This window comes from Oryzias melastigma, linkage group LG17 (assembly GCF_002922805.2).
Source record: "Oryzias melastigma strain HK-1 linkage group LG17, ASM292280v2, whole genome shotgun sequence".
Taxonomy (NCBI): domain Eukaryota; kingdom Metazoa; phylum Chordata; class Actinopteri; order Beloniformes; family Adrianichthyidae; genus Oryzias; species Oryzias melastigma.
In genome coordinates this window covers 19,655,150-19,679,442 of record NC_050528.1, presented here as the reverse complement: position 1 = coordinate 19,679,442, position 24,293 = coordinate 19,655,150, and the positions used below count along the sequence as shown (strand labels likewise).

The following is a 24,293-nucleotide window of genomic DNA, read 5'->3' as shown; positions in this document are numbered from 1 at the left end:
GTACTACAAGGGTACTGTCACAGATAGGCAAACGGCTGGTTCCACATGCAGCAGATTTTTTTTCACAGACAAGATGACAGAATTCAACAAAGCTAAATGTCCACAAAGCAAAAGCAGAGTCAGGCAGGCAGAGGTCAAACACGAGCATGGGAGCATCAGAAATCAGATGTTGGGTATAACAAAGCAGGCGTAGATTGAGGCAGGCAAACAGAAGATCAGGTCCAGATAGAAACCCTCGGTAATAAAGGCAGAGTGGAAAAAACAATACCTCGCACCGAGTAAGACTCTGTGTGCTCTCATGTGAGTGATTGTCAATGAGTGTCAGTTGAGCGGACTGTGCGCTGGGGCAGCTGGGAGATGTACTGTGGAGATGGAGATGGCTCCCTCCGAAGATTAAAGGAGGAGACAAAGCTCTGATTCCTTACAGGTATGTGCCGTTCTCATGACGTCCATAAGGGGGCCGGACGAGACTCAGGGGAACTGGAGGACACACCTGCATTCCCTCTCTACGACTTTTTAGGGGGCCGGACAACCCAAACCCCGCAGTACCTGTACGGGGCAACCTCCTAAAGATGCTTGTGACTAAGGCGTAAGCACTCTGCAGGCAAGTAAATCTGAGTCCGATGCAATCAGTATAGAGTAGTATTTTGCAAAAGCTTAAATCTACTGGCTGAGACAGAAGACCAATGCAATGATCAAGCAAAGAGATGACAAGTGACTAAACAAATAGTTGGGTAGTGAAAATGTAAGGTCTGTTCAGCCTGATATTGTAGTAGCAAGCCCTAAAATTAGAGAAGTTCTCTGTAAAGTTAAGCAAATTATCAATGAAGAACCTTCACAATTCCTGCAGAATTTCATGGGAAGGCTGAAAAACTCAAATTGATGGAGACACTTAGTTGCATGGAAAGGATTGGCAGAAAATATGATTGATAGATTGATAAAAAAAATGTTTTTCTCTCAGACATGCAAAGAGACAGACAGAGATGCAAGTATGAACCTTAACTGTTTAAGGATCTTTTAAAAGTTAAGGTCTTTAAAATAAAAACGTATCTCCAAAAAGTAGTGTTCTTGTTTGTTATAAATATGTCCAAACTGTCCTTCAGAATCTTATCTCACAAAAAAATCAAAAACATTAAATCATATTCTTCACATTTAAAAACTTTCTTAATTTTACTTAAAAGATATAAATAAAATCAGTCTATCTTGATGCAGTATACTCACAGGAGGAATCACAGAATTGTGTGGGAGAACAATCCTCGACAGCGACAAAAGGACGACAAAGTGAAACAACACAAGGACACGTAAGTAAACGAGAAACTGCAAAGCAGTTTTAGACTTTAAATTGAACTTTTTGAAATGATAAAGTATGTCGTGATAAATGAAGTGATTAGAGGTTCCTCCCAAAAGTTATAAAAAAGCAGGACGACTTTAGCGTATCGAAGGATTGTCCTCTGTTTAGGACCGATCCAGTTCAGGAAACAATTTTACAAATAAAGATGAACTCACACAAAAGGTACAAATGTCCTAATGTTATCCATTTTTAGAATACCCATTGGTATTGGTTTACATTGGATAGTATTAAGTGATTGTTTCAGCAGATTTATGTGTAACCCTAAAAATATTTGGATGAAAACTAAAAAAATAGAAATGTTTTAGTCTTTTTGTGAGTTCATACGACTTATCGTACGAGATCAGAGGTGGGAGTAAAGTGGTTTTGTGACATAACAATACACTGAAACTTGAACAGCCTTGAAAAGGAGACTTTTGCACACCCAAACCTCAAAAATCTCTGAGGATTTCTGAGTTCTCCGGTCGAGCACACACAAAAAACTCATTTCCTTATGTCTTTTTTAAGTTTTCTTTAAAAAGTCCAACATTTTTTAACTAATAAAGGTTAAAACTCACAGTTACATGCTGTGGTCCTGCTTGAAGGCACATTTTAACTAATGTCTACAGTTTAACAGGTAAAAAAGATGTTTCCTTCTTCCATGAGAGGACTGCCTACCTTCCTCATAGCCCCAGTCAAGCTCATCTTTCCCCGGGACATAATCGGACTCCTCGTTCACACTGTCAGCCATGGTGTCGCCCTGTCCTCCCAGTCACGCTGGGTTGTCCTCTCACTTGCACACAAACTGAAGTGTGTGCTCTGCAGGAGAGACCTTTCTGTGTTTTGTCTCTTCTCTTGTTCTTTATTCCTTCAGTCTTTTCTCTGTTCTTACCCTCCTTTCCTCATCTGGTCTCATGTCTTTCTGAAAGAACCAAGTGATGTGTGTGGGAGTGCACAGCCGCTCTCTTTCTCTTTACTCTCGGATGCCCCTCCCCTTTCTCTATCTCTCTTTCCTTCTTCACTCTCTTCTTTTCAGCCGATGCCCATCCTGCTCTCATTGCAGAAAGTGTTTCTTCTCTGTAAACTTTATTCATAAATAAGAACACAAAGTTATGAGTCAGAAATTTCACATGTTTGTGTCTCTGTAGGAGTTGCATTCATGGTCGTTTAACCTTTGTGGGGTTTTTGTGTTGGAATGCTGGCAGGAAGGTCATGTTGGTGTTTCTGTTGGAAGCTGCAGTGCAGACCCACCTCGGGCTGAAGGAAATGGCCCAGAAAAAAGGGATGGAGGGATGGTGGAGTGAGAGGCCTGATTGTTTGCCAACTTTAAAGACCCACTCCAATGAAAACCATGTTTTTAGTGGGTTTTTTACATGTTCTTGTAGCATTTTTCTCGTGATGGAGGACAGATAAAGAAAATAAAGATTAAAATTACATTTCTGAGTATTTCTTTTCTCAAATTGTTGAGAATCAGGAGTAGAAAAACACCACCTGAGATGACTGTAAAGTCCCCCTCCGATCATCTTCCCATTCCCGGTCCTCTTTTAATTATAATTATTTTGTTTTTGCTCAAAATAATAAAAAAAACTGTAGTTTTCTTGTAAATAGTTTTTGTAATTCATTAGAAATTCAACTCTGAGTTGTGGGTGGGACCTTTGGCACCAAGTAAGCACACCCCCTTCACATCACCCACCTCTCTAGACCAGGGCAAACATTTTGAGTCGAGGGCCACAAAAGAGTCTTAAAATTTGAAAGAAGGGCCGGACCAGAAGTAGAAGTATTTTGGTCATCCATCTCATACGAGAAAGAAACAACAGGAAATCTGGATGAAACTGAGCTTAAACTTTGGTTGAAAATAAATTTTATTTCAAAACGGTGACCTTTTTCTCAGTTTAGAGCCAGTTTTACCAATGGGTTAATATCTCTCAATGAGTCAATGAAAAACACAAACATAGAGAAATGCTGCGTTCATGTGGTGTTGGAATGATTGGAAAAATGACTATCCAACTTGGAAAACACACATGAAAGTAAAAAAAAAACAGCAAATCTTCCAAAACGTAGAGTTATTCAACAAAATGAAGAATAACTTGCTGCACCTAAACAAAGGTCAATGTATTTGTAGTACACCATCTATGGGGAGACACCAGAAAATAAAACATGCAGCTGTTCAGTTTTGAACCAGGCGAATAAAACAAAGTCAAACGTGGACGCGGAACGCGAAAGAAAATATTTAAAAACACAATTTTCGTTGAAGTGGTTCTTTAATGCCTTAAAAATAGAAAAATGAACCCCAGACTTTTCCTTCCTTGAACTCCCACATAAGTCCATCTTATCCACCTTGGTTTGAGATCACCACAGAGTTGAACTAACATTATCTTTTGATAATGTTGGTAAAATGTGGATTAATTTTTGGAGCAAAAAAATCAGAAATCACTACTTATCTCATTTATTCACGGCTCTTTTCTTTGTCAATCTTAGATCCTCCAGGCTGCTGATGGTAATTGCCCTACTTTCTTTATCTGGAAACGCTCCTTGGAGTCCTCTAAATGAAGACGTGCTCCCTTATTTCCAAGCTCCCAAAACGGAGCTTCACATGTTTGATCCAAATCTGAACCACATGAACTTTTTAAATGTCTAGTTTCCTCAAGCATTTCACATGGACCGCGCATTACATTGAACAAAACATCTCCCATTGTTTAGTTGACCACTTTGTTGAGGTCTCAAGTTTTTTGTTTTTTTTTAACTCTCTGCTGTATTGTTCTCGCTAAACGGGGCCACAATTTGCAACTTGAAACTTTCAGTTCACTGAGGAAAAAAAACAGGTCAACTTCAGACTGCAGACAACTCCAATTGGTTTTTTGATAAAATAGAACATAAAGACCTGCCATATTTTTTCACTGGGACTTTTATGTTAAGCGTTTTAAATTTGAACCACTGATCACATAATTAAACAATAACCCAGATAATAACTGGCTGAAGATCCCTCTTTTTTTTTAGCATAAAATTGTAGACGAGACTTGAGATGATTAATTAACATGTAAATATTCATTCATTAGGAGACAGTGTGTAATACTTAAAAGTAATTTTTAAGGAATAAAAGGAAGTTTTTAGCATTATCTTACTTGAAAGATGTGCAGAAATTCAAATGAAAGACAGAAGTGAAACTGGACCAATGTTCACATCAGAATTTACATTCAGCAGACAAAGTTCTTTTAACAAACTTTTGCTATTTTTCTTTTTCGTGTAAAGATTTAATCAACAAAATGTTGTTTTTCTTTGCAAGTTGGAAAAGCCAGGTTGTAATTTCAGCTTCATTTCAAAATATTGCCTTGTTAACATATATTATATACCTGGATTGAATTTTTCAGATAAACACACTCGATGAGGTGAAGTGTGAACCTGTCTGCATTTGTAAGTGCCTCCAGCCGGGACTCTGAGATCTGTTTCTTCATGCTTGCTGCCATCAAGTGGTGTGAATGTAACCACAGCTTTAGTTTCAGGGCTAAATCATCCCTCCAGTTCACTTCAAAAACAAACACTAGAGTATATTTCAGGTTGCTGCTGAGTTTGTGCTGGTTGTTCTCTGTATTTATTTATGTATAAATTCTACAAATCTGAGTTGTTCATCTGAAAATTTCAAGGTATTTTTGTAATAAGGAAGACAATCACATCACATAGCTATGGTAATATATTATTTGTATAGTATTGATAAAGGTTAAGCTAACTGATCTGTATTAAGGAAAGGATGATGGTAAGATTTTGGGCAAAAACATCCCATCAGTGAGAGGATTTGGGATGAAGCGTTTCTGGATCTTCCAACATGACTCTGATGCCAAACACATCGTCCAAGCAATGAAGGACAAAGGGTATTTAAAGGTTCTGGAATGGGCTCTCCTATCTTTGGATTTCAGTCCAAAAGAGAATATATGTTATGTACTTATTCATTTATTAATATATGAATATGTTGCCCAGCGACAGCCCTAAAACATCACAGCTCTTGAGAAGATCTGCATGGCAGAATGGACCATAATAGCAGATACAGTGCAAACCTGGTGAAGATCTGCAGGAAACATTTGACTTCTGTCATTGACAATCAGGGTTAAATTATGTATGTATGAAGGTGAACTTTTCTTATTGACAAATTATGTATTTTCTGCACTATTATGTAAAAATATTTTTCAAAAACTGATTTCCTGGTTTATCTCGTCTCTAAACGTTGAAGCGTATTGTGGTGGAGGTCTGCAACCATTGCAGACCTTTATCTTTTTAGGTGGTACAACTACTAGAACTGATGAGTAACAAATAGTTTTTTGCCTCACTGTGTCTTCGAATATTTGTTTAACATTTTCAGGTTTCATTCAATAATCAATAAATAAGCTTTGATGGTTCACCAGCTACAAACTCTAAGGGAATAAAAGAAAACAACATCGGGGAAAAAAATTCTAGCTGACCCATGCTGTTGTTAGTTGTTAGTGTGTTATTCTGTTACGTGTTGATGAACATTAAAAATGATTTTTCAAGACAAACACACATTAGATTTCATATGTTTGCAGAATATATTCCATTCCACCTTAAACAGGAGTCATTCTGCTCAAGAAGTTTGATCATCTCAATGTAGTGTGTCAGGTAGAACCCAGATCTGCTACCCATGATGCTCTGATGTATATTTGATCATGTCTGGTTAGATAGCTGGCATCCATTCATTTTTTATCTGACCAAGTCTGTCCCTCTACCAATGCTTTGACAGCCCCGTCTAAGGGTAAATAAAAACCCAAGCTGTGCTAAATTGTTTTGTGTCTTGATTTTTTAAGTGTGATTCAGTAAGGGTTATTGCTATGACGTCAATATGATGGGAGTAACACATTATGATAGTAATATATTACACTTACAAGTTCATTTTTGTGGTAATAAAGTAGTATAAGGTATTACCAAGAAATATTTTACTCATTACAAACTCATTGTGCATCACAACCATTGGTGGTATAAGAGAACTGGACTTGCATCCGGTTCCAAAAAAATGAAGTCAATTCAGTTTCCACTTTAGTGCAATATGGATGCTACCATGTTGGAGCCAGAACTCGTGAGTGTTTCTATGGCAACCTCTCTTACCAATCAGGAGTGAGCTTGTTAAAAGTCTACACCCCCACCACTTAAAACATTTTGAACGTTCCTCGTGAGACCACATCCTTTTATTGAGGCGTCTGATTGAGCAAGTTATAACTTGATAAACTTGAACTCAAAAAAAAAAATGTTAGATTAGCAAAAACCTGTTAAATATGTAGCACAGTGAGAATGGTTATTCTGCCACACATAATGACTGAGTAAGCTGTTTATTTCTCCCCAAAAGTATTAAGAACTTTGGCTTTTATGGGGTACTTCCTGTTTGGAACATGACAGTGGGGACATGAACTCAGTTCTGTTCTTTATACAGTCAATGATCATGACCACTGACATGAAAAGAGATGGACAAAACAAGGCTGTTAGCTCGGGTTCCAATTAAATGAAGTCAATTCAGTTGCCATTTTTCTTGTGTGATTTCTCCATTAAGGGACCAGATGGCTTTAAGTAAGAAGTGACTGGTCCAATAATTTGTCAATCAAACTCTTTAAACATTTGAGGTGGGGCCAGCATGCTCTTATACTCTTATTGAGGCATAATTGGCTAGTTTATAACTTGAATAGTTTGCGATAAAGAAAATTTGTCAAGAAAAAAAATAGTTTAGCATTTGTTAAAACGGGAGCCCGCAGGAATGTACATAATGTTTTTTCCTTCTTCTTCTTTACAGTGATGTTTTATTTTGTTTTTAATAAGTATCATTTTTTGTTGTTAGTTTTTCAGAGGCACACAGGTATCAGGCTCTCTGGTCTTTGGTTTCTCGTTTCTCTAAGCAGATAGTCTATAATTATGTACTCAACTAACTGACCAAAGCTGAGTGTAGCTCCTCCTTTTGGGCTTTCAGTACTTTCACTTTACTAAAGTAAACACAATTATTAGCTGCCACTGTTAGTTTTTGTTTGTTGTACATGTTTTTTTTATATAAAAATACTAACTTCATTAAGGACTCGAGTAATATATTACAATTATACTGTTAAAAAATACATTACTTTTGAAGAACAATAACATGCGATCTTTAATATTTAAAAAGTTGTTAGAAACTCTCTCAAAACATAACACAAATACATATTTCCAAAATAAAGAGGGGGAAAAAAACACACCACAAAAGTCCCGAGCACACCCTGAACGCATCATTTTGTAGCGTGGCGAGGGCGGAGCGTGTGACGTCGAGCTGAAGCTCGAGCTGTTTATTGTTCCTTCCTGAGCACCGACAGAGAAAAACAAGCTGTCAGCTACTCATTTGATACGGTTCACGGCCCGTTTTGCCCAGGTGTAACGGTTTAGAAAGCTGACTGTACAAAGCAGGTGCTATGGCGTATGCGTACCTCTTCAAATACATCATCATCGGAGACACGGGTAAGTAGCATCAAGTGCCAGCTAGGCTGTCAGCATTCGGCTAGCGCTCAGTTAGCGGCTATTTCCGCAGTGTTGGATAGTCCAATGACGTGGTAAAAGCAGAGGCGCAAGGGGTGGGATGACAGCTTCGATTTTTTCCTCCCGTTTAACTCTCCCGAACTACGTTAACATCAAAAGGAAAACGCAAGAAAATAAAAACGATCTTTCTGTGGCTAGCTTTCCCTCTCACCTCGGTGGCGTAGTAGTTGTTGACACCGGCAGACGTTGGGCCTTTTGTCCGCTTGGGTTGAGGGTGGGGGTGTTAGCCGCAGCATGCTAACTAGCATGCTAACAGGCTACACCTTTAGAAAAGACCATATACAGCTGTCACGACAGTAAATTAGCCTGTATTTTCCTATCAATATACATAAAAACAAGTCGTAGCATTTATTATTATTTATTTCCAGAGCATAATCTCTACTATTGATTTATTAAATTACACTTTTTTTTATCAGACAAGGCCAGCGCGTGAAGCTAAAGCTTCTAATATTTCTAGAAATGGCGTAGAGCTTGTTCAATTTATCTATTTTAATGGTTTTCACATCCATTGCTGCCTCATGATACTAGATTTCTGCTATTTATTGGTTTAAGTATTTATAATTTTGTAACACAAATGTCTATGAGTGTTGTCTTATTTTTTGGCAGAATGTACTGATGATGGGCCTGTTCAATATACTAGCAGGTGTATTTTAAATACTGCTGTGACAAGAAAATCTAGATGTAGTTTTACATAATCAGATTTTCAAGAATGTGATGGGAAGGTCTCATCTGTAATGGTTCAATCAGAGAGGAATTGCCACGTTTGTTTAATTAAGTTTGGACAATTTAGAAGGAAAAATACACAAGAAATAAAACCAGAAAATCACAAACTATCTCTGAATATAATAAGAATTTAATGTGCTTGACTCCATGTTTACTACAGGGTTATGCCAGAAGAGGTTCATGTTTAGCTTGTTGTTGTCATTTATTTTTAGTTGTCGAAGCTGTTTACAGCCCCTACTAATATGCAAGCTGAATTTTGAGGATATTTATGTCAGAAGAAATCTCATAACAGCAGAGGGTTTATCAAAATAGATAGTTGCAAGTCAAAACTAACAGTCCTAGATTTAATTTAAAAAAAAAAAAAAGAAAAACTTGAACTGGGATTTTTTATATCCATTCTGGGTAATTTAAGGTTAAAGGTTGCTGTCTAGTGAATGATTTTTCCTTTGCCAGGTCTTTAAAATTGTAAAATTATTGCTTTGAGGAACAAGAAAATCATATTTCAAACTAAAAAACTTAATAATAAATCAAATCAGATAGTTTTAATTAAAAAAATGTCAAGTTGTTGTATCATCAGCTCAGGGGTTACTAGTTTAAAAAAAAAGTCTGCTTTGGCCATAAACAATAATGAAACATGGTCTATGTTCAAATTCACTTTCCTCTTCCTAAACCCTAAAATGCTATCCAGTGTGATGGATTTCAATGCAACCCTAAATCATATAAATAAAGACCTAAATTATGTGAAAATTTTACAAAGACTGTTTATAAATTTGGATGATTTATTTAAAAAAAATACATGTACATACATTTTTCATATAAACCGTTCTAACACAATGCATTGTGGTCTACGTTTGTCAGTCTAGGGAGCATTGATGCACATCAGTTTTTGCAGAGACTTCTGGGGAATTTTCATAGCTCTGGATTTTAGAATTGTTGATTTGTAGTGAGAAATTAGTGTATTCAGACATAGCCATCATCTTTTTCTATATAATAGATGATAAAGTTGACTAAACATTGTTATTATTACTATACAGTGAAAATTAAAAATCACAACTCCAAATATAACACATGTTAACAGTAACACAATAAACGGCGTTTTGCAAGTTTTGGTAGAGTACATTGTTTTAGTTTTCACACATTCATTTTTCTCTATTTTCAGTATTCTCTGTGATAAAATATTGAGATACTATATTTGATATAAATATATAAAAAGGACCAGTTGTAATTACCTTAAATGTAATTCGCAAACACACTAGTTTTCCTGTGAGGATGCTGCTTTGCTCTGCTACATTCATCTATGATGTGCTTTCTTCTGCATTTTTAGCAGACACCCTGAGAATATTGTAAGAAATAGTTTTTTGGACTCCTCAGCTGTACACACTACACCTTGGAGCATATTTTTTGCAACATTTTCGGTTTTGTGGTAATCTCTGATTTCATAAAGAACTTTAGTCTTAGAGGTAAATGTCAGGGGACAGTGTTCAGAATCTACTTTTTTTATTTTTTCCACAAAAGGGTCTGTTTTCATTTGACTTTTTTTTTTATTATTCTTCGAGAGCAGAATTGATCGCATCTTTCCTAAAATTATTTAGAAGTCTTGATGCAAGTTTAGGAACTGAGATTAAATTTTAGCTAGTATCAATAGCTCAATAGCTGCAGTTCACAAATAAACTGCTTCTTTTTACTTTTTCCCTTTTTATTCTTTTAATGTATATATTATATAATTACAATTTTACTAATAGCATCCTTATTATGTTTTTGCCAGAAGTTTACACATCATCAACAATTTTGTGTTATTATTTTATTTATTTTAGTTATCTAAACATTTAGAATAGTTGAATTGAAAATGAGTTGCTACTGGAAAGTATATTTTAAATCACTTGATTTTCATGAGCTCAAGATTTAAGTCATTCATTATTTCAGAACCATTTTATTTTGATTTTAAATCCTTTTCAAATTTTACAGCAAAAGGTTTTTTTTTTTTTCAAGGATGCCAAAGTTGAATTTTTCTATTTATTTGTAGCAAATATCTTAAAGAACTATCGAAATTATTAAGCTATACAAATTGTGTATTTTTTTTAACCTATTCCTTATTACTATGATGCATTTATGTCAAAGTAAAAATAAAAAACAAATCAAAATAATTGAAGTTTAATGAGTCAGTTGGAGCTTTGGTTAATAATGTCTTCCTTCTGATATTTTATCAATACTTGATGTAAAAGCTCCAGTCTGGCCTTGACCTGTTTTCTGAACAGTTGAGATGAAATTCTTTAAGTTCTTTTATTTTGTAGAGATGAATGAGTCAGTCATGACTCCTTTACTTAGTTAGGAGAATAAATTGTTAGCATGCAGGTAGCTTTAGTGATGGGAGCGTTTAAAGGATGACTAACTGTTTCTGACAAAGATAGCAGCCTCCTTTATCCATATATTTTCCCTCCTGGTTCAAATGAATGATGCCTGAAACTGAATAAATAAGTGCAGCCTCTGCCTAACATGGAAGGGGAGACATTGCCCTGTTATGTAAGACAGCAGCTGGAAAAGCAAATTATTACATGCAGCTATTGATTAAGTTCTGTTGGATTTTTGGCCTGAGGTGAGTCTGCAGACTAACTTGATTGACAGATTTGAATATGTGCAGAAAGTGAAAGTTTTCCTTCTTTTTCAAAGCCCTAAAAATAGTCTTTGTTCTGTGGAACACTGCCTGCAGAACTCCTAATATCCAGAGACTTTTTCAAGTTTTGACCCAATTGTTAATGGGAACTGAGAGATACAGGCATTTATGCTAATGCTCAGCTGGAGTTCACTCAGAACGTCATTATGTTTAAAGGTTTGTCTTCAGAAGCAATCCATTCGTTTAACAACTTACAATAATCAGAGTTAGGGGAGAGTTTGAGGGGAAAAAAAGTGACACATTTCCTGCGTGTTTCTCCTTAACGCTGTTCATTTTAAAATAAATGTTCTCCAGCTAATGAAGGAAAATATGATAGTTTTCAGGGTTGTTAACTAACAACTGTGGGTCTCCCAGTTTCAAGTGATTTACTTTGATTTCCTGAAAGAATCTTGTTGTCTTCTTTATCTTGGCTGCTCTCCTCAGAGCTCGCCACAGTGAACCTTCTGCAATTTCCCAGTCTTGGGACCAGCGGCTTCAAACATACTGGATTGTATCCCTTTTTTTGTTGCATTAATTGCCTCTCCCTCTGGAGGAGGGTTTCAAAGAGACCAACAGCGATTTGTACTTTGTCTGGTTTCAGAGAGGTGTGGTGCTGCTGCCTGCTTTCATGTAGATTCCTCTGTGGAGAACGTAGTGCAATCTTTTGACCTTGCAAAATTTCCGAAAATCAGTCATGAGCAGTGCAACATCATGCGTAAGCTGTGTGTGACACCACATCTCCTATTAATATATACGTGTATGATTTAGCTTTAGAGTTAATAATTCCTTATTTTGGAAGTATATTGAGCTTTTTTACTCTTTAAATCCGCTTTGCTTTGAGTCATATTTAAGACCCACTCTGACGAAAATTGTGTTTTTAACATGTTTTTGTTTTCTGGTGATGGAGAACAATTAAGAACTAAGAATTAAAATTGCATTTCAGAGTATTTTTTTATTCAAATCGTTGTGAATCAGGAGCAGTTGGGAAAAAAAATGATTACTTGGAAATTCAATAGGCGTATCAGCTCCCTGCTCTGCTCGATTCTGATGCATCCATTTGTAGACGACTAGATCCGTCTTTGTTTTATTTGTCCAAGCTTAAAACTGTGTTAGCCCCAATATTCCTCAGTATTTTTGTTGCACTGGTAATGTTATGTGGAGGTTGTGAGGGGCTGTAAGCTAGCAGGAGAACATATTAACAGATTGATAACGGGAAGTGAGGGTGGGCTTACTCTGAGCCAACAGTCCCACCCACAACTCAGAGGTAAATTTCTAATGAACTGCTCTGCAGAAAATATGTCATAGAAAATGTGACAGTTTTTTTTATTTTTCCTAAAAACAATAGTTAAGCGTTTATAAGAATATCAATTTAACATTTCTTTGTTTTAATGCACAAGCTATTTTTTTGGCATACAAAAGATTATAACAAAAAATATCCTTCTGATCTCTCTTTAAATAATGCCAAATTTGTTTTTCTGTCTGCAGAAGTAATTTTGTCTGATTTTATCAAATTACCTGTAAAGCTGATTTAAAAACAGATTTTGTGTTCTTTTTCCTCTACATTGTGGTTCTCTATACTCTTAAAACAAAATCCTAATTTGCAGCATTTGCTTAACCTTTATCATGCAGAGAGACTCTCCACTTAGGTTGGAGGGGCTAAAGGAGACTGCTGTTAATGACTTACCACTGATTTACACAATTACTGATTCTGACTGATGTTTACTGAGAGCAATTTAGTTATTCCACTGGCGATGCGGCCGTCCTCATCCTTGGCTTTGCAAAAAGCCCAGCAGGACTGTCAAAATCCGAATTTCCTCTGCATGATGAGGCATGATGATGTGTTATTACCTCAGCCAGAAGCTGATGGAAAGAGCTTTCATAGAAACATTACCCAGCTCTCCACTCATTATCATTACCATTGGAGCCACTTTCACCATTTCAAAGCACAGCTAGCTTTGATTATACAGCAGTTCTCTGCTCACGCTTAGCAGAGTACGCAAATCCGTTTTCATTCAATGAGGAGCCAGAGGTTTCACAGTGTGTCAATATTCCAAGAGGATGTCATTTTAAACAGAGCTGTTCTGTCGAATTTGATACAAATTTCAATGTTAAAGTGGGGTTTCCATTGACAGGTGAGTTCGAGGGTCTCAGTTTGGTTCTAGTGAAGTTCAAGGGTGTTCATATTTGCCAAAGTATCGGAGGAAACTGGTGTAGACCAAATGTGCCAGTGAGAATGTGTCTTCATGGTCTGGACTGGTTTGGCTCCACAACTAGACACAACAGCAACAGACCTGGTCCGATCCGGGGTTAGGAAGCGGCCTGGTAAAATCTTAACAGACCTCTCACACCCAGGACTCAATCTCCCTTCAGGCTGGCTCTACAGAGTTCTGTACGCCACACGCCTCAAAGATGATTCCTAACCTGAGCCTTCGCTCTGATGAACTCTGGACCAGTCACAGACCATGAAACCACAATCATGAGAATTTTTAAACAGTTTAAATCTTTATTTTTTTCTTTCTATTTTATTTTTTTACACCTCTTTTATGATTTGCCCTTGTTTGCGCTGTCCTTTTAATAGCCAAATTCCTTGTGTGTGCAGGCGTACTTGGCCAAAAAAGCCGATTCTGATACAGAAGTAGCATTATAAAAAGTAGCTTCTTTTTGGACATCACTTGTTCAATTTTGTGTATAAGTGTATATTTACATTTAAATGTTGCTGACTCGCTCTATGACTGCTCTGATTCCTTTCAAGTTCTGCTCCTCTTACCAGAGACCTGAGAGCTGGAGAGTCACAGAATCTTAGCTTCTTGGAAGCACACAGATTTTATTCTTCCAGTTTGGAGGACACACAGCGTAATGGAGAGTGTGAAAAAGAAGTGAAGAGGAGAGTGCAAGCAGGTTGGAATGGGTGGAGAAAAGTGTCAGGTGTGATGTGTGACAGAAGAGTTTCAGCACAAATGAAAGGAAAGGTGTACAAGACTGTGGTGAGACCAGCCATGTTGTTTGGACTAGAAACAGTGGGACTGAAGAAAAGACAGGAAGCAGAGCTGGAGGTAGCAGAGATGAAGATGCTGAGGTTCTCTTTGGGAGTGACCAGGATGGATAGGATCAGGAATGAATACATCAGAGGGACAGCACATGTTAGAGGTTTTGGAGATAAAGTCAGAGAGGCCAGACTGAGATGGTTTGGACATGTTCAGAGGAGAGACAGTGAATATATTGGTAGAAGGATGCTGAGTCTAGAGCTGCCAGGAAAGAGGTCTAGAGGAAGACCAAAGAGGAGGTTTATGGATGCAGTGAATGAAGACATGAAGGTGGCTGGTGTTAGAGTGGAGGATGCTGAAGACAGGCTTAGATGGAGGAAACTGATTCACTGTGGCGACCCCTGAAGGGAAAAGCCAAAAGGAAAAGAAGAAGAAGAAGAGTTTGGAGGACACATCTCTGAATGTTCCAGTTATCACAGGGACCCCCGTTACCTTCACCTTCCACATTTTCCTCCTCTCCCTTAGCTCTTGGTATTTCCTGTTCTTCTCATGTTCCATCTCTGATGTTGTTAAGATGTCTTTATCATCTATCACCATGACCTTCTTCTTGTCCAGCACTACTGTGTCTGCTCTGTATTTGGAAGTCCCTCAGGATCTTATCTTGATCATTCTCAACTACCTTTAAAGGTGTTTCCCATCTTGATATATATTGTGTTGTTTGTTAACATTATTTAGCCAGTAATGAAGGTGGAAATGGCTTTTTGTATTCAGGGCTGGACCTTGTTTCATTGGATCTGATAAATGACAGAATCACTCCACCTTTCCACATCTCTCCTCCGTTATAGCCCTCTGTCAGTTATCATTTTCATCACGGAGATGCTCCTTAACAACATCACTGCCTGACAGCAGCGATCCATGGAAACCATGAAGGAGGAACACCATGTCTCTCTGTGTGTCTGAGTCATTCTCTTCTGCTGTTTTCTTTACAGATCAAACATAAACATTTACTCATTATTTCATTTCAAAGCCTAAATTATCATTTTGCATCCGTTTAAGTCAGAAAAACAAAGAGCTGCATTGCATTCTAATGTAGTTCTGTTGAAGTGAAGGTAATAGAAATCTTTTCTAACATAGACCTTGGAGAAATATTTGCTTTATTTCCTATGTTGGCACTACAGTGAATGGAGGAACATTGCTAAAATGAAATATAATTTCTCATCCTTCTGTTGGATTTTATGTCCTCCAGCTAAACTTGTGGTCTCTACTTTTTGTGGATGTGGCGGTTCTGCCTGGAGCCTCGGTCTCTGTTTGTGGCTCTGTCTGAAGCAGCTGGGATCAGATTCAGCATCTCCAAATCCTAACTTTCCTCTGGGAAAGGGTGGAGTGCTCTGTCTAGGTTTGGAAGAAGCCACTGCTCCAGGTGGAGGAGTTCTGGTAGTTATATGATCTGTTTACAGGTAATGGTAGAAATAAAGGTTGAAACCATCTGCAGTGCTGCAGATTTTGCAGCAGTTTTTTTTTTTGGTGAAGATGTCAATTTTCCGCCTCTGTCTGGATAGACTCCATGCTTGGAGGGGATCAGCTGGACCAAACGGCCACCATAGCTGGGTATTACGGGATTCAAACACAGTAACGGAGCAACAGCTAGACAGCAACTCTTTGAGATCTGGTCGGATAAATGTAGGCTCATTAAAACGTGATACACGGCTTTCCTGACGATCTATCTCAGTCTTTCAGCATGCCTCTGCCGTACCAAAAGTGTTGCTCCTAAAGTTGATGCAGACATTCAACATTGGTCAGCAAAATAAAAAAAAATCTGGATAAGTGAACTATCCTAACTACGATTTCCATCATTTTTTTCTCTCGTTGCTTTGCCCCACCCTTGTAATTCCTGGCCAATGACGAAGAGATCTTTAGTCACATGCTTTTGTTCACAAGCTTTGATTTGGAGCAGAAATATCTGTTTGCCAGCAGTCTGAATACAGACAAAGCATAAGGCTGAGGACTTGATCCGGACTACATTAAGCAGACTTTACATTCTTAAATCTCTAGGCTGGTTTGGAAATGTCTAGTTATTTTTTTGAGAGCTGGATGAAATTTCCGAAGAAAGAGAGTTCTGATGAAACTTTGCTTAAGTTTCTGCTCCTTGTGACCACAATAGTATGACATATATGTGATGAATATGTAAAATTTTTAATAACTTATTTGCTGAAGAGAATTTCTGAATACTGTAAGTCACATTCTCTTGTATGGGTGCTGCAGTTTTTGAGTTGTTTGGGTCGCAATACAGTTTTTTCTTGTAGTGACTAAAAAAAACCTCATCATCGTCATCTGCAGTTGTCGATTAAACGTTCGGCTTGAGTTTATTTTGTGTTCCTGTGAGTTTTCTGAATCCGGCTGTAAGAGATGAAACATTAAGAAGTGTTGATGAAGAACACATTTAACAATGCCCTTTAGGAGCGAAAAAACATTAATTTATTTTAGCACATAATGAACAGCCAGCTGGTCAGTGAACACACTGACTGTAACCTGTGAACTGAAGCTGGAGGAGGAGTGTGTGAGCTCCCTGCTGGGCTCCTTTGAACTCGATGATGACTCCCATGTTTGTGTATGAAATATGCATGGCCTGTATTCATGAGACAATCATTCCTGCTGTATGGAACTCCCTGTGCTAATTGTCATGATTAATATTAAACTGTTGCTTCACTGTTTTGTTTATTCTAAGCTTGTAACAGATTTTTTTTGTTGGTAAAGTTTTCTTTAACAGCTTTTGTTGTTTATTTTCCAGGTGTTGGAAAGTCATGTCTATTACTACAGTTCACAGACAAGAGGTTTCAGCCGGTTCACGACCTCACCATCGGTAAGATCCTCCGCCTCCTTTTCAACCACAACAACTTTTTCATTTGAATGCATTAACGTGGGTTTAAAAAGCACCAAAAATCTTAAAGTCCAACTCTGATCATCTTTTGATCTATTTTAAAAACATCCCCAGTGGTGTTTTTAGTATGATTATGCAGTTTTTAGCCAAAAATTTCAAAAATTGTTTCCGCAGAGCAACAGTAGTTCATTAGAAATTCCCCTATTAGTTGTGGGCGGGGCCTTGGTGCAGAGCAACCCCGCCCACCTTCCCCTCCCTGTTGTTGAAAAACATCCCCAGTGGTGTTTTTAGTATGATTATGCAGTTTTTAGCCAAAAATTTCAAAAACTGTTTCCACAGAGCAACAGTAGTTCATCAGAAATTCCCCTATTAGTTGTGGGCGGGGCCTTGGTGCAGAGCAATCCCGCCCACCTTCCCCTCCCTGTTGTTGAGAGCTCTCTGTTTAACCGGTGTAGGGAGCTTGTGGTCTACCCAGCATATTTCCTAATTAATAAATACGCTCCTTTTCAAACTGCATTTCATCTGCTCCTGATTCTAAACTATTTGAATAAAGAAATAGTCAGAAATGCAATTTTGAGCCCAACTTTCTATATGTTTGTCCTCCATTGTTCAAAAAATGCCACAAGGACATGTTAAAAAGACCAAAAATTCAATTTTCATCAGAGTGGAACCATAAGATTGGAACTGTCAGGCATATATTTTTAAAAACTCTAAATCCAGATTAGCAGAAATGTTCCGATGACCTTCCAGATAATAGCTCACACCTCCTAATCTAATCAAGATTTACGCAGAGCCTGGTGCTATTAATCATTTCTCTATTGTGAATTTTCTTTTCATGGTTTAAATTTATCTTTCTGCAAATCAAAATAAGACAAATTCATTTACAAATCTAACGTTGGGAAACATTTGTCACTTTAATTTAACTAAGATTTTTATCAATGCAGTCATGCTGATTTGGGGTTTGATTAGAACTAGATTATTTTGGAAAATTTTCATTTTGGATGATTGAAATTAGTGTATAAATAAGAAAGAGAAAAAGATTTATATGATTTAAAAAAGAAAAATAAGTTTGTTCTTACAACTTTTGAAAATAATCTTACCCAAATTTTTCACCCTTGGTGTGCAGAAGTGACAGCAAAACAAAGAATAAATGTCAGATTTGACTTGAATTCAGCATTAATATTTGACTGAATCAGTTTAACGTGTTTTTTTTTTTTTTTTATTATTGTTTCTGTCCAGGTGTGGAGTTCGGAGCGAGGATGATCACTATAGATGGCAAACAGATCAAATTGCAGATCTGGGATACGGTAAATTAACAATAAATGCTGGAATGACAGAAGATTGACTGACTCTGGACTTTGCTGAAAAAATGAGTTTAGCATATTTCATAAAAAGTTTTAAAAGATTGGAAAAAGTGTCACTTAAGAATAAAAAAAAAATTAACAGCGAAACTGAAAATATTTTGTTATAAAGCGTAACTTTCTTTAAAGAAAAAACTTACTTGAAATAATTTGAGTTATTGGCAAAAAAAGATATCAGCAGGGGTCATTTTTGTAAAACAAAAACCAGTTTTTTAGTCAGACTTGACATATCTTCTGTCTTTAGTTTTTATCACTTCTTAATTAAAATATTTTAGGTTTTTAAGACCATAGTCTGAAGTTTGCATGAGCTCAGCGGGAACTTTTTGCTCAAGAAATGTTTATAAGGTGCTTCCACGCCCCAAATGGCCTGCAGTTACACGGCTGTCCACCAGATGGAGTTAGAGGTCTATGGAAAATGTTGCAAGCTAATGCCACATACACGTGTTTTTCTAAGCTTAAACAATGCAGGGATCACATAAAGATTCTTTTTTTTTTAAATGATAAGAAGCTTGACGTCAACCAAAAGCATAAGATCTGCAATTTTCACCTAAAAATAAGTGATTCTTTAAGGTTTAATCTCTGAAAGTTTGGTTGAAACAGACAAGTTCTGCACCATCTCAGAGCTCAGGTTTCACACAGCAGGTGTTTCTCTCCCACGTGTGGCTGATTGAGTTCACCTGCACGTCCAGGTGTGGAGTAATTACTGTCAAAATGAAAGCCAGCCACACTCTGGGGCTTTTGTCTCACTCGGGCGTTTGTACAGTGGTATACAATCGCCAAACTGCTACCAACAGAGAAGCCATTCTGATCATTGTTTGGGCTGCGCTGCCCTGTGAATAACTGTGTGTTTGTGCATACAGGCCTGCAGGCCAGATGGCAGACAGACGCAGTGTTCCCTCTCTTTCACCCTTATTTATCATTTATTCATTAATAGCGTTGCGAGCTGGTTGTCTGAGCGATTTGCTGACTGTTCAGGAAGCAGCTTGCTTGGTGTTCGTTTTTCCTGGTTGAATGTCCAGATCGCTCCGTGTGTCGCTGGCTTTGCAGCAGACTAGTTCCCTGACTCAGTGGCTAACTAGAGCGCTGATAGTTCGACAAACGGGGCTGGCCAGCCCTCTGACTTGCTGAATGATTCATTGACTTGCTGAGTTTCTGTCCGACTGTCTGGTTTTTCAGATGAGGTCAGAGCAGAGCGGGGCTCGCAGCTGCCGGGATAGAGTGGCGTTTTGTTTTCTGCTCTGGCCTCAACGAACACAGACAACATTGTTAATGTACACTGGATGGAGATGGAGGATGAATAGACACTGCTTTGAGGGGTGGGGGGCGGGGGGTAAGAATGCTAGATGGTGAAAGAAGTGATGGAAAGAAGGGAGGCCCGGGGATTCATGGAGGAAAAAATAGGTGAGTGATGGAGGGAAGACAATGAAGGATAATAATGGAAGGTGGAGCGAAGGTACAAGGTGACCCAATGAGCTGGATTGAAGTGTGATATAACGACTATAAGTCTGACTCGAACACTGCACCTAATGTGACCTTCTTTGTTGAGTGTAAATAGAAAAACTGGAAGGTTGTGCATGCAAACAAGGAGAAAGGATTTTTTTTTTTTTTTTTTTTTATGGAGGAGAAAAATCTATTGTATCCGGTTACATGCTCAGCTCTGTGCTGTCAAGCTGGCTGAAAACTTGGAGCTGGACCGCTGGAGAGAATCAGGACCGATGCAGAGCATAGATAAGGGCTTGGCCTGCTGAGCCTGGATAGTCACATAACCAGAGAATTCACCCCTCTGTTCACATATCTACATTTCTGTTTTATCAATGCAGTGATCTGTCTCCACAGGCCGGCCAGGAATCGTTCCGCTCCATCACCCGGTCTTACTACAGAGGAGCAGCAGGAGCACTGCTAGTCTATGACATCACAAGGTAACCCGGTCAGACGCCGAAGCGTTCGGGAAGGCGGCGAAAGCTCGACCTGCTCAACCTGCGTTGGTTGCAGACGTCATTGCTGCACCCGGCCCAGCATGCAAGCATGTGTGACTGCATGCAAAGTTATTTTTCTGAGCCAAAGATTCACTACACTACTTCTGCACACGTGGCAGTATATGTCCAGTGGAACTTCGACCAATCAGGGACTTGGATCGGGTAGAATAAAATGATCATGGAGGAAAAATTAATAACTGGTTTGTGCCCAACCGGAATTTTATGACACCAAGTATCTCATAGTATTGGAATAGGGCTGTGAAAGAAAAAGCCTGGGGCAAAATTTGCTTTAAACTTTAAAAAAATGTTTGCCTCTGAGTTTATAAAAATGTTCATTTAGTCAGCAAGGTATGTTTAGGTCAAGTGTTGGCATTAGCCGTCCTATGGGAAGTCCCATTATACATTAGCATCAAGCTAGCGGACTTTAGCATTAGATGGATCTCTACTTTTATGGATCAATTATTGATCTATTGAGCTTAGATTGATTCAGATCGATTTTACCAACCCAGCCCTAATCACATCTCCTGTGTGCATGCAGCATTAGACGAACTATCTTTCATTATTCTTTTGTTTCCTTCTGTTTAACATTTGATTATTTCCTGTCTGTTTGGAAACACTCCCTTCTTCTTCATACGCAGCTGCTTCTACAGATGTTTTGCATAAATATGTTTATAAACCCGGTCTGGTGTTTTACCATCATCACTTAGGGTTTTACAAGCATTTATAACATTGTAGTTATTAAAAGAGGTGGTTTAATTTTGAAAGCACTGATTCTTCAAAATAAAGCTTTAACCAACACTATTTTTCTATATTAGAACCAACACCTGGTAGATGAAGCCTATTTGTTGCTACAGTTGTAACAGTTCATTTCTCTCTGCTTTGCTGTAAGTATAATCATGCCTGAACTTGCTATTACTCTTCATCTCACTCATGTTGGGTCTGAGAGCATCAGCTGCGTATCTGACATATGAAGTAAGACTTTTAAAATACGTTTAACTGAGGCGCTCGTCCACGGTTTTGTCTTTGGCTTGTTTTAGTTTTCTCTTAATGGAGAAACAACAGTTTTCTGTTTAACTTTGGATCATAGAGGAATTTGTATTTTATGTACATTTAGTGACCCAGCAGCAGCAGAAATTATGAGGTTTTCTCCAATTAAAAAAATTTTTTATTCAGTTTTCTTGGCATATTTGCTTTCTTTAAAATATATATATATTTATTACTTGATTGCTTCAACATTTACTTTTACTATTAGACACCCCCAAAAGTCCCTCCCTTCCATTGAATTCCCACTCTTACCTAACTCAACATCTTTGTCGGCTTCATAGATGGTCTGTTACGCCTTATTTTGAAAGTCTCTAAGCCGCATTTGTACACACGTCACCCTGTTTGAGCGCACGTTCTGATGGGTTGAGAGCCCGACCACAATCTGCAATTTTGATCAACTTCCTATTATGCAAGCAGTTTGTGATTCACACTTTGCTGCAAATCAATTCTCGTCTTTTCTTTTCTCGTGTCATGACATCTTTGAGAACATAACCCCCCTCCTCTCTGAAGCAAATAAACATTCAAAGCCTCACTAAAACAGAAAATATTAGATGTTTAAAGCTGTCACACACAGCAAACTTTTTAAAATGTTTTTAAAATTCATATCAAAACAGGAAGTTGAGGTAATTTTCTTCTGCTGTACGTGCTGCACACTACAAGAGGAAGTCAAACATATGTACACAACAGTATTCAAGGAAAAGTACACTCTGTAACCTCTTATACTGGTCTGTGGGTGGGGGTTTGTAACAGCAGATGCTTTATCTGTTATGGTTTCACTTTTGAGGTGCCGTCACACTGAAACCAAAAATCTGTGATTTTTTTTTTTTTTTTTTTCTTCATTTCAGAAGGGACACCTTCAACCACTTGACGACCTGGTTAGAGGACGCTCGCCAACATTCCAACTCAAATATGGTCATCATGCTCATCGGCAACAAAAGGTAAAGTTCTTCATAAATATGGACCATCAACTCGACGAGGCAGCCATCACTGGTGGTTAGGACACAATCCTCTCCACAGAGCGGTCTGCTCACATGGCTGAGACTGATTTTATGGCTAATATGCTATCACAACTTTCTTTGTGAGCATTCATGCACGCACACAAACACACAGACGGCCTCACCGCCATGATGCAGTGTTAGAAAATAGGTCACATTATCCACCTAAAAGCTAGTTGAAAAAAGGTGTGGTTTTACATAAACACTTGTGAGGAAAGTCACAAGGGCAAAAGTTTGTATGCACAAATACAGCAATAATTCTTTTCTTTATTAATTGATGCTGATATAGCATATTATTTTAGGAATTTGTTTTATTTTATTTGAATTTTTTTTTACATTAAATTCAGAAAATAAAAAACAGAATTTGGTACTTGACATCTATAATCATGATATATTTTTGATGTTCACATTCCTTTATGCATCAGCTTGTTTGTTTGTGTTTTTTAGTGACCTAGAATCAAGAAGAGAAGTGAAGAAGGAGGAAGGTGAAGCTTTTGCCAGAGAACATGGACTCATATTCATGGAGACCTCAGCCAAGACGGCCTCTAATGTAGAGGAGGTAATCCCATGCTCCACTATTCCACAGCCTTCCTTCATGACTTGATTTAGCTCACCTAAAACTGCCATCTCAACCCGTCCCCCTGAAATATGCTCAGGCCTTCACAGGTCAAGCTGCGTCTCCCCTCAGCTGATAAATCTTAAGCCAGATAAGATGTTTGCACCTTTTAACTGCTCTTTAGTAGCTCAGGGTTTCTTTGTTGATGAGTGTTTAATGAAAACTGAACATGCAAACAAATCTTCAACTAATCTAGAAGCTATTTGGAGTATTTTCTTTAATTCTCAAGCAAAATAAATAGTTCCCATCTAGCTACTTAATATTTTTAAATTCATTGTGTAAATGTTTATGATTTTGTATGTTTGTGTTCACTAAATACTTGATTTTGTATGACACAATGTATTTTTGTCCAAAGCCCTTTGACCACTGACACTGAAAAAGCTTAAATGTTTTCAAACATTAATTTTAAGCTGCCTTCATACCGCCTTCGACAACCCACGATCTTGCCGCTACATCCAATGAAAAGTCTGTCAACGCACGTAGATTTGGTAGTGACTGAGGTTGCACGATATGACAAAAACTCAAAATATGTGATATTAATGATTAATATTGCAATAGCAAAATGACTTGTGATACATGAACAAAAAGCAAAACAAAAACGGCAAAAGTCCGAATAGCTTAAATTATTCTCCAAATTACGCTTTCACATAGCAGGCGGGCTTCTAACTTAAAAGAGCTCCATCTGATTGGTCAAATGCTTAAAGGGCTCTATTTAATTCGCTTAACACTTCAAGATACCATAGCACTGTTTTAGCATGTATGGAAACATTTAAGGGGACTATTTATCACAATTTGCGCTGTCTTTTGCAATATTGCATACTGGGTCAAAATTTTCGCCGGACGCCAGAGCCGAGTCACAACACTTTTTGTGAAGTTAGGGCTATTAGCGACCTAAATCGTAATAAATGTGAGGTTATCGTGTGAACCTACGTGAGTTCGGAGTTTCGCATAGTCGGCAGCAGAGCCTATGGCTGCAGCCATACCTTAGCCCAAAGGAGTGATCGTAGCTAGACTGCTCCTGCTTTGCACCTGAGCTGTAACGCTTGCCATGGGACTCCAGGGTAAGAAATATTGTCTGGTACCGTCTTGGGATATATCAAGATACGTATCATGATATGTATTGTGTCGCCAGATTCTTCCCAATACACACCCTACGTTAAATCACCTTTTTTTTTTTTTTTTTTTTTTTT

The 24,293-nt window shown here is 37.9% G+C and overlaps 2 protein-coding genes across 4 annotated transcripts in view; one reads left to right on the top strand and one right to left on the bottom strand.

Moving 5' to 3' along the window:
- The window catches only part of ca8 (carbonic anhydrase VIII), a 28,519-nt gene extending 20,284 nt beyond the window's left edge, over window positions 1–8,235 (bottom strand). For 2 of the 3 annotated variants that reach the window (XM_024273562.2, XM_024273563.2), the window contains exon 1: window positions 2,006–2,311. In XM_024273562.2, coding sequence (XP_024129330.1) covers window positions 2,006–2,078 — 73 coding nt within the window. In that variant the 5' untranslated portion in view covers window positions 2,079–2,311. Of the gene's footprint in view, window positions 1–2,005; window positions 2,312–8,027 lie in introns of those variants that run through there. The other variant, XM_024273560.2, reaches the window with a different exon arrangement.
- rab2a (RAB2A, member RAS oncogene family) overlaps window positions 7,578–24,293 on the top strand; it is a 29,177-nt gene continuing 12,461 nt past the window's right edge. The window contains exons 1-6 of the mRNA XM_024273564.2: window positions 7,578–7,798; window positions 17,022–17,093; window positions 18,351–18,418; window positions 20,309–20,391; window positions 22,338–22,430; window positions 22,935–23,046. Coding sequence (XP_024129332.1) covers window positions 7,753–7,798; window positions 17,022–17,093; window positions 18,351–18,418; window positions 20,309–20,391; window positions 22,338–22,430; window positions 22,935–23,046 — 474 coding nt within the window. The 5' untranslated portion in view covers window positions 7,578–7,752. The remainder of the gene's footprint in view (window positions 7,799–17,021; window positions 17,094–18,350; window positions 18,419–20,308; window positions 20,392–22,337; window positions 22,431–22,934; window positions 23,047–24,293) is intronic.